This window comes from Dendrobates tinctorius, unplaced genomic scaffold (genome assembly GCF_039654945.1).
Source record: "Dendrobates tinctorius isolate UK_male_01 unplaced genomic scaffold, ASM3965494v1 ptg000164l, whole genome shotgun sequence".
Taxonomy (NCBI): Eukaryota; Metazoa; Chordata; class Amphibia; order Anura; family Dendrobatidae; genus Dendrobates; species Dendrobates tinctorius.
Window position 1 is genome coordinate 8,761,007 of NW_027361831.1, and position 11,182 is coordinate 8,772,188.

At 40.0% G+C, this 11,182-nt stretch overlaps 1 protein-coding gene across 1 annotated transcript in view; it reads left to right on the plus strand.

Moving 5' to 3' along the window:
* The window catches only part of LOC141053000 (uncharacterized), a 114,755-nt gene extending 109,260 nt beyond the window's left edge, over positions 1-5,495 (plus strand). The window contains exon 12 of the mRNA XM_073550321.1: positions 3,533-5,495. Within this exon, the coding sequence (XP_073406422.1) occupies positions 3,533-4,693 (1,161 nt within the window). The 3' untranslated portion in view covers positions 4,694-5,495. The remainder of the gene's footprint in view (positions 1-3,532) is intronic.
* Positions 5,496-11,182: the final 5,687 nt, after the last annotated feature.

Consider the following 11,182-nt stretch of genomic DNA (forward strand, 5'->3'; position numbering starts at 1 on the left):
CACTTTCTGTATGAGTGGGCAGTACCACCAAATGTGTGCAAATGAACCTTTATCTTTTAAGCATCTCCAGCACGTATCTGGTGTTGTTGGATAAATTAAGTTTAATTCTCAACAAGATTTTGTAGCTCCCCTCCTGTGACGTCGAGCAGAGCGATGACCTGAATGTACATAAGAGAATCTTTGTTCTTTCATCAACTGATAAGGGTCTAGCCAAGTCAATCTCCCATTTTGAAAAAAAATGCTGGGAAATCTCGCAATGGGGTCTGACCTTCTTGGAAGATTTTGTATAGTAAAGAATTGTGTGATCTGTAGAGTTTGTCGATAAACAAAGAGTCTCAAATGGGGATAATATTCCATATGGGTTGGATTGTTTGGCTAATTTAGTAGAAAAACTTTTTATTTGCTCATAAAAGGACCATGCACCCGTTGGCGGCTCCTCGTCCCTAAAAATGTCCTGGAGAGACAGTCCTGCAGGAAAAGATGGATTGTCATATACAGGAGTTAGGGAGCCAGGAGACGATGAGATTTCCAGTTTTCGATCCCCCCTTTTGATAAGTGATATCATGTTTTTAGTGAGGAAGGGTAGAAGTATATCCCGCTCCCTCTCTCCCCTCGGGGACCAGATAACTATTCGGGAATCACATCCTTTAAGATCATTTTCTAATGTAACCCATTTTTGTTTTTTTTATTGTGAAACAAATCTAAAATACAGGTGCCAATTGCTGCTCGACTATATATAGCAAAATCTGGTAGACCTATTCTCCCTTTTTGCTTTGATCTACTTAACAAAAAATATGAAATACGCGCTCGCTTTTGTGACCAAATAAAATGAATAATCGCTTTTTTAAGACCTGAGAAAAAGGAGGCGGGTAAATATAAGGGAATTGTTTGGAAATAATATATTAGACGGGGTAACAAATCCATTTTACTAGCGCTCACTCTTCCAAACCAAGATAAGGCTGTGTGCCCACATTAGTGTTTTTGAAGCGTTTTTACGGGTCAAACTGCATCAAAAACGCTTAAAAGAAGCTTCCCATTCATTTTAATGCTTTTTGGCCTTTTTGTGCCAATGGATGCGTTTTTTACCGCTAAGGAAACGCTTAGCGGCTAAAAACACAGCATGTTCATTAATTTTGCGGCTTAGTCCACATTTTTAGCTTTTTCCTATTGTCCAAAAGACGCGCGGAAAAAACGCATCAAAAACGCGCGTTTTTCGAGCAAAAAACACGTGGAAAAAAACGTGCGTTTTCTGGGAAGGAGTCCGGTTTTGTGTCAGTTTTAAAACGCTACTGTGGGCACATAGCCTTAATGTAATTTATGCCATTTTCCAAGTCGAACTCAGCTTTATGTAAAGCTGTCTTAAAGTTTGCTTCATAAAGATTAGATACTTTGGAGGTGATTTTTATTCCCAGACAAGTAAGGGAATCTGAGCACCACTTAAAGTGAAATGAAGCTGTTAATCTCTCCATCTCACTTGGTTATATTAAGAATCTCAGATTTGTGAGTATTGATTTAGAAATTGCTCAGATGACCCAATCTGTGTAATTCTGAGATAATATTTGGGAGACTTATAGTTGAGGAAGAAACATATAGAAGAACATCATCAGCAAACAGGGCCAGTTTGTGCTCTTCTGATTGGGCTTTTACACCTCTAATGGAGGGATTATTCCGTATCGCAGTTGCTAGGTGTTCCATAGTGAGTATATAAAGCAAGGGTGAGAGAGGACAACATTCCCTTGTGCCGTTCCGAATTGAAAATGTGTTTGAAAGCGCGCCATTAACTTTTACTTGTGCACAGGGTGATGAGTACAAAGCATAGTTTCTTTTAACCCAATTCCTTCTAACCTTTGAAATATAAAGTCCCAATGCACCCTTTCGAAAGCCTTCTCTGCGTCAATTGACAGAATGCACATGGGTTCCCCTTCTTTAACCGCCCTATCGATCAAGGCGATAGTTCGAATGGTGTTGTCCCTGGCCTCCCGTCTCGGCACAAATCCCTCCCGATCTTGATTTATCAGATCTGGTAACTGGGCATAATTTTTTTGCTATCATTTTTGCATATATTTTGATATCCAGGTTTATCAGGGAAATTGGACAAAACTCCCGCATACAGAGGGATCCTTACCTGGTTTAGGGATTACAGTAATATGGGCGATCAGTGACTGAGAAGGAAAAGAGCCTCCTGATGAGATGAAATTACACAAGTTTAAAAATATTGGACTTGGCAATGATGAAAATTGTTTGTAAAATCCCGCGGAATACCCATCTGGGCCGAGACTCTTCCCCTTCTTCAATTCATCAATAGTCTCAGAGATTTCCTCTAACGAAAAGTCTCCTTCCAACTCCAACAGCTCTGTCTCGGATATTGTGGGTAATTTGGTCTGTTGTAAGTACGTTTTTATCATATCACGGAGCCGCTGGATAGGCATATCTTTGTGGTGGTCACCTATATTATATAGTTCTTTATAATAGTCTCCAAAGCAGAAGACAATGTCCCTCATACTATGGACCTTCTTGCCTTCTTTGTTTTTAATATAGGGAATATAAGTATGGGGTGTGCACGGGTTTCTAGTTTTTGCCAGTAGTCTCCCACGCTTATTCCCAAACTGATAAAAGCGATTCCTGGCACGCTCCCTAAAATGTCTGGACTTTTGGTCTATTATAGCTAACAGCTTTTGTTTCAATGTGGATAAGTGTATCATTTTGATGGCTTTTTATTAAAATATTTTGGAGGCTGAATGAACAGTTTGACATCATGCACTACAGGTTCATGCTATGAGGTTTTCTGTTAGACTGTGAACTGTTATTAAAAAAAGAAGACAGCGCCCCAGACCGTGGTGAAGAAATAAGTCTTACATTTATTCTGCCTCCTGTGGCGACGTTTCGGTCAAGAGACTTTTTTCAAGACCTTTTCTCTTGACCGAAACGTCGCCACAGGAGGCAGAATAAATGTAAGACTTATTTCTTCACCACGGTTTGGGACGCTGTCTTACTTTTTATTGTCATGGAATTTTTCCAGGTTGGACTCCCTGGTATTTGACGTGCGCCTCAGGAACTTTGTCTATAAGATTTTGACATTTAAGAGGTGCGGTTTAACACTTTTGTTCTAATTGTGAACTGTTATTGTCTTAGTGAATAATTCAATTTTGCTACATAACTTTCCATTTCTATTGTCATTTTTAGTAGAAATGTTCAAAAATATAAATTTAAAGGATATTTTATTCAGAAATAATTATTGGTTTTATTCTTGGCAGATGACTGTACCAGGAGATCAGAGGGACAGCTGATATCTTCAGTTTTTAAATCAGATGAACTTGAGATGACACAGGATACAATTGAAGTGAATGCTAAGAAAAATAAAAGTCAGAAACAAGGCATTAAAAAACAAATTGTTCTTAAAGCAAAGAAGCCAATCACACATTCAAAATATGGGAATAGTTGTCCCCTCAAAACATCTTTTGTTAAACATCAAAAAATTCGCACAGAGGAGCAGACATTTTCTTGTTTCAAATGTGGGAGATATTTTAACCAGAAATCAGATCTCGTTAGGCATGAGAGAATGCATACTGGAAAGAAGCCATATTCATGCTCAGAATGTGGAAAATGTTTTGTACAAAAAGCATCGCTTGTTAGTCACCACAGTACTCACACAGGGAAGAAGCCTTTTTCATGTTCAGAATGTGGAAAATGTTTTGCATGGAAATCACACTTTGTTATACACCGGAAAACTCACACAGGGGAGAAGCCATATTCATGTTCAGAATGTGGAAAATGTTTTCTACAGAAATCATTGCTTGTTAGTCACCAGAGAAGTCACACAGGGGAGAAGCCTTTTTCATGTTCAGAATGTGGAAAATGTTTTGTAGAGAAATCACCTCTTGTTAAACATCAGAGAACTCACACAGGGGAGAAACCTTTTTCATGTTCAGAATGTGGAAAATGTTATGGACAGAGATCACATCTTGTTACACATCAGAGAACTCACACAGGGGAGAAGCCTTTTTCATGTTCAGAATGTGGAATATGTTTTGTACGGAAATCCCACCTTGATAGACACCAGAGAACTCACACAGGGAAGAAGCCTTTTTCATGTTCAGAATGTGGAAAATGTTTTGTAGAGAAATCTCATCTTGTTAAACATCAGAGAACCCACACAGGGGAGAAACCATATTCATGTTCAGAATGTGGAATATGTTTTATACATAAATCATCGCTTGTTAGTCATCAGAGAACTCACACAGGGGAAATGCCTTTTTCATGTTCAGAATGTGGAAAATGCTTTATACAGAAATCATTGCTTGTTAGACACCAGAGAACTCACACAGGGGAGAAGTCCTATTCATGTTCAGAATGCGGAAAATGTTTTGTACATAAATCATCGCTTGTTAGTCACCAGAGAACTCACACAGTGGAGAAATCATATTCATGTTCAGAATGTGGAAAATGTTTTGTAGAGGAATCATTGTTTCTTAGACACCAGAGAACTCATACAGGGGAGAAGCCTTTTTCATGTTCAGAATGTGGGAAATGTTTTGCATGGAAGTCACACTTTGTTAGACACCAGAGAACTCACACAGGAGAGAAGTTATGTTCATGTTCAGAATGTGGGAAATGTTTGGCAGATAAATCAAGTCTTGTTAAGCACCAGAAACTTCACACAGAGGAGAAGCAATGTTCATATAACAATGTGTGAACATTAATGCTATTTTCTTAAACATCTAAAATCACTCATGGGGAGAAGCCATTATCATACCTGGAATGTAAAAATTTAATTCCTAGAAAACATATTTTGTTAACCCCTAATCAATTTTGCAATTTTCCATTATTGTATGTTCGTTTTTAGCTCCTTTTTTTTCCCTGAGCCATAACTTTTATATGCACTCTTTGCCCTGTCAGGTGCATTGACCTTTTGCTGACCCAGGCTACTATGTCCTCCTTCTGACAAACACCATTGATATTATATACAGTACTGTATGTGTTCTATATAGGCACCCTTTTCTTTATATTTCAACTCCTTTTCTCCTAGCAGTGTTGTTCCATTCATATAGCATGGGTATCATTCTTTTACATCTGTCGCTCTATATTGCGCTGAATTAGGCCCAAACTGACTGTTATACTGATATTTTCATTTGTCTTTTTTTTTTTTTTGCTTGGTACATCTCCCGTATTATTTTCATTATCAGGATGCATATTTGATTACCTTTAGCGGCACAGCCTATTTGATACTCATGCTTTATCTACTTATTTCTGGGCTGCAGGGAGGGGTTTTACAGTGTGTCTTGGGTGAGAAATATATGTACTATTGTCTTGTATATATTTTACCTGGGCTATATCCATTCCATATGAAAAGCTGTATCGTTTATGTGCTGCCTGAGAGGGTTGATCAATTTTTTGTTGATCATAGTTCTGAGTCTTGTTATTGACTTTTTTTTTATTGTTTTTATCCATATTTCTCTTGAGTGCCCTTTGTTCAATAATAAAGAAATAGTTTTATATATCGTCTAGTGATCCCACTTTGTATGGCTTGTCTTTGTCTTTTCTTGTTGTAACATCCGATCACTTGTGCTACACATTGCATTGATTGACATTTAGCATATTAACAGCCGCGGGTGGATCGCGATTCCTCCCATGGCTGTTAGAGGCACATGACAGCTGATTAAATCAGGTGTTATGTGCAACTAAAGATGCTGGCTCAGTGACGGGGCCCGCATCAAAGGGGGGTAGATGACCTTGGGCGTACTTATACTTCCAATGTTGTAAAAGAGGTTAAACATCAAAGCTAGCTCACACGTAGAGAAACTATATTTTTTATTGACAAATTGTACAAAATACATTCAACAAACAGCCGAGGAAAGGAAGGAAATTACTTTATAACTTACTGTATTTTTTGTACTATCATATGCACTTTAAACACAAAAAAGTATTGCTCTTATGTTACGGAAATATATAAGCCAGGGGAAGAGTCTTGAGGAGATCGGCGTGCGAATTTTGGCTCATCTTTCATCGTTTTTAAGAAATCTCAATATGGAAGAGGCCAGGAGCCATTTGGTGAGCTGCATTTCTTGCTACATGTTCACAGACTTACCAGTGGAAAAGCCAAACTTCACATGCCACAAATGCAAGCTTGTGTCCCCGTTGGAGGAAAAGCTGCAAAATCTCGAAGAGAGGTTAGCTACGTTGAAAATCATTAAGGAAGGTGAAGAGTTCTTGGACAGAGCAGAATTATCTCTTCATGTTACAGAAAGAGAAGAAATTCGAAGTGCACCTGAAGAAAGAGAGGAATGGAAGCATGTGACCCAGAGAAGCAGGAGGATCAGGAGGCAGTCAGCACCCATACTGCTCAGGAACCAGTACCAGGCTCTCACGCAGGAAAACGATGAAGAAATGCATCAGGATAAGACTTTGCCAACAAACAGCAACCTTGTACGCCTTCAGAGTCCTCCTGGATGGAGAAAGAAAAATGTTGTGAAGAAGAAACGGAGAGTGGTGGTCATGGGGGATTCCCTGTTGAGAGGAACAGAGGCCGCTATCTGCAGACCGGATATAACTTCAAGAGAAATGTGCTGTCTTCCAGGTGCAAAAATTAAAGATGTGTCTGACAGGATATCCGGACTCTTCAGACCTACAGATGACTACCCATTCCTGCTACTACATGTGGGGACAAATGACACCGCAAGAAATGACCTGGAAACCATCTGCAGAGACTTTGAAGACTTAGGCAAGAAAGTGAAAGAACTGGGAGCGCAGGTGGTCTTCTCTTCCATCCTCCCAGTGGATGGCCATGGAACAAGGAGGTGGAATAAGATTCTGCAGGTGAACAACTGGCTACGTCGATGGTGCCGTCAGCAACGATTTGGATTTATGGATCACGGAATGAATTACTTTTACGATGGACTACTTGCTAGAGATGGGGTGCACCTTACGAAGACTGGAAAACATGTATTTGGAAGTCGCCTTGCTACACTTGCAAGGAGAGCTTTAAACTAGAACAACATGGGAAGGGAAGCAAAAGACCAGAAAAAGCCATACACCTGACAAATGCTATTGAGAACTCTGCTATTAGAAGTGGAAAGGAAGAACAAAGACAAAAGAATCTAATTAATAAAAAAATTGGAGAAAGAGAAACCAATCACAAACTAAAATGTTTCTATACTAATGCACAAAGCATGGGCAACAAACAAGGAGAATTGGAACTACTAACACAGGAAAAGAAATATGATGTCATTGGAATCACTGAAACTTGGTGGGACGATACACATGATTGGAATACAAGACTAGAAGGATACAACTTATTTGCAAGAAACAGACTTGATAAACGAGGAGGAGGTGTTGCATTGTATGTTAGAAACGCGTATATCTGCACAGAGATTGAAGCTTCAGAGACTGGGAGTTCTGTGGAAACTGTTTGGGTAAGAATACAAGGACAGAACAATGGAAAGGACACCATTGTAGGCATTTACTACAGGCCGCCTGTGCAAGCTGAAGATATGGATGAACTCTTTATGCATCAAATGGCCAAGTTCTCCAAAAAATATGACATAGTTGTCATGGGAGATTTCAACTATCCAGACATTTGTTGGGAATCTCTCTCAGGCAAAACTAACAGGTCAAGGAAATTCTTATCCTCTCTTGCTGACAACTTTATCTTCCAAAAGGTAGGGGAGAAAACAAGGGTAACTGCTACCTTGGATCTAATCCTTATAAACAGGGAGGAAATGGTTGAGGAGGTAAAAGTGGCTGGGACCCTAGGATGTAGCGACCATGCTATTTTAGAATTTTGGATAACTAGAGGAGGAAGACCTGTGAAGACTCAGACGTCAAGGTTAGATTTCAGAAAGGCAGATTTTAAGGAATTCAGAAAGAGAATTGGAGGGATCCAATGGCTGGATATCCTTAAAGACAAAAATGTCCAGGAAGGATGGGAAATCTTGAAAAGTGAAATTCTCAAAGCACAGTTGTTAACAATTCCGAAAAGAGGGAAGAATAGTAAGCATTTAAGGAAACCAGGATGGATGAACACAGAACTTAAGCACATGCTAAAAAGGAAGAAAAAAATGTTTATAAAATGGAAAGAGGGAGGCATATCTAAAGAAGAATATAATGCTGTCTGCAGAACCTGCAGGGCACAAATCAGATTAGCTAAAGCTGAAAATGAATTGAGGCTTGCAAGAGATGTCAAAATCAATAATAAAGGATTTTGGGGATATGTCAAAAGTAAAAGAAAAGTCAAAGATGCTATAGGATTTTTACAGGATGAAAATGATGAAATGGTAAGACAGGATGTTGAGAAGGCCGAACTTTTAAATTCCTATTTTGCATCTGTTTTCTCTCAGAAAGGAAATGTAACATCAACTGTTCTTCACTGTCCTATTAAGGGAATAGAAGAATCCAGGATATCTATAAACAGAAAGATAGTGAGGAAACACTTAGCTAACCTAAATGAATTCAAGTCTCCAGGTCCAGATGAATTACACCCCAGAGTACTGAAGGAGATAGCAGAAGAAATTTTTGAACCCCTCTCCATAATCTTTGAAAATTCTTGGAGAACAGGAGAAGTCCCAGAAGACTGGAGAAGAGCAAATATTGTTCCTATCTTCAAAAAGGGGAAGAAGTTGGACCCAGGCAACTATAGGCCGGTGAGTCTGACTTCTATACCAGGAAAGATCTTTGAACAGATTATTAAACAACATGTATGTCAGTACTTGGATAAGAATGAAGTGATTAAACAGAGTCAGCATGGGTTTGTAACTAATAAGTCATGTCAGACTAACTTAATTTCCTTCTATGACGGAATCACTGATTGGGTGGATCAAGGAAATGCTGTAGATATAGTATATCTTGACTTCAGCAAAGCATTTGACAAAGTACCTCATACAATCCTTATTGAAAAAATGACTAAGTATGGAATGGAAAAGGCAACTGTTAGGTGGATTCATAACTGGCTTAGTGATCGGACCCAAAGAGTGGTCGTAAATGGCTGCACATCCAGTTGGAAGAATGTCTCAAGTGGGGTACCACAGGGCTCTGTCCTGGGCCCTGTATTGTTCAACATCTTTATCAATGATTTAGATGAAGGAATTGAGGGTAAACTGATTAAATTTGCTGATGACACAAAGCTAGGAGGGATAGCTAATACTAGAGAAGAGAGAGAGAGGATTCAAAAAGATACAAATAAACTGGAGAAGTGGGCAGCAACTAACAGAATGGTTTTTAACAGGGAAAAATGCAAAGTACTACATCTGGGCAATAAAAATGAAAAAAGCATATACAGAATGGGAGGAATAGGGCTAAGCAACAGCACATGTGAAAAAGACTTGGGTATACTAATAGATCACAGACTGAATATGAGTCAACAGTGTGATGCAGCAGCAAAAAAGGCAAATGCAATTCTAGGATGTATTAACAGAAGCATACAGTCTAGATCACGTGAAGTCATTATTTCCCTCTACTCCTCTTTGGTCAGACCTCATCTGGAATATTGTGTCCAGTTTTAGGCACCACATTTTAAAAAAGACATCAACAAACTGGAGCAAGTTCAGAAAAGAGCGACAAGAATGGTGACCGGTCTGCAAACCCTGTCTTATGAGGAAAGGTTGCAGGATTTGGGAATGATTAGTTTGAAAAAGAGAAGACAGAGGAGACTTAATAGCTGTCTACAAATATCTCAAGGGCTGTCACATTGTAGAAGGATCAACTTTATTCTCATTTGCACAAGGAAAGACTAGAAGCAATGGGATGAAACTGAATGGGAGGAGACACAGATTAGATATTAGAAAAAACTTTTTGACAGAGTGATCAATGAGTGGAACAAGCTGCCACGAGAAGTGGTGAGTTCTCCTTCAATGGAAGTCTTCAAACAGAGGCTGGACAGACATCTGACTGGGATGATTTAGCGAATCCTGCTTTGAGCAGGGGGTTGGACCAGATGGCCCAGGAGGTCCTTTCCAACTCTACGATTCTATGATTCTATGATTCTATATGTATTTCATATAGATCTCACTTGCCTGCTATAGGCTATATACTCATGTACTCTTATATAGGCTATATACTGCTATATACTCATATATACTGCACACAGATACATATTCACAGTTTGAACCTTATAACTAGTTGGTGGAAATAACCTGCTACCCAGTCATCTCATTGTCTTGTGATTTGAGAAATATCTAGCAGACATAGGGAATGAGGAACTTAGGCCAGGTGGTCCGGCCGATATTGGAGACTTGCTGACAAGTGCAAGACTCCGGACAGTAAATCACGTGGTGTCTAAATAACCCCAGGTCGGACACCCATATATGTTCATGCATTTAAACTGACCAATTAGCTAAGAAGTAAAGCCTTTATGTTAATGAGTAACCACTCCTTTATACGAACTGATAAAAGACCATATATGAATAAAGTTTCCAGAGTTCTGCTGGAATGAGTTGTTGCTAACTACGTGTAGCTTCCTCTTTTCCTTTGAGCGCTCAATAAGACTCTGTCTAATCAGGACAGGCCACAGTATGCACAGGGGTAAATCTACCCAAATCAAAAATAAATCCACAATAAGTGGCGCCCAGCGAGGCCGTGGACGAAAACGCACGGGGATCCTGCTGACCGGAGAGGACAGAGGTGCCGGCCAAGGTCTTGGCTCATGGGAACGGAGATTTGCGCAACTCCATAAGTAAGGTAAGAAAATCTAGTTATCTTACCTGAATGTTCCCTGTGCCCAGTCCGGGTCAGCAACTCTAGCCGGTCAGTGTGGTCACCAAACCCAGGTAGTGTTGAAAAGTCCACGAGGAAAATCCAAACCCTGGGATAAGCTAAGTGTCTACTGTGATCCTGTGTGTCTGAGATTCGGGTGAGAGAGTTGGTGGAGACTGTGACTTAATTTGTAGCTGCTGAGACACCGATAACAAGACTGAGTCTCTCTGACTAAGTCAGATCACGTCCCCGCACCATGCGGAGGTTTTGACTTAGACGGGATATCACAGGTGGTTTCCTCTGAAAAAGCTGTCACGGTCCCCGCACACACACACGGAGGTGTCAGCTTCAAGGAGGTATCACAGGTGAATCCCACCCCACGGCTGTCACGGTCCCCGCACACATACACGGAGGTGTCAGCTTAAGGGAGGCATCACAGGTGAATCCCTCGGCTGCCACAGTCCCCGCACACACGCGGATGCGGCAGACTGGGGGGATA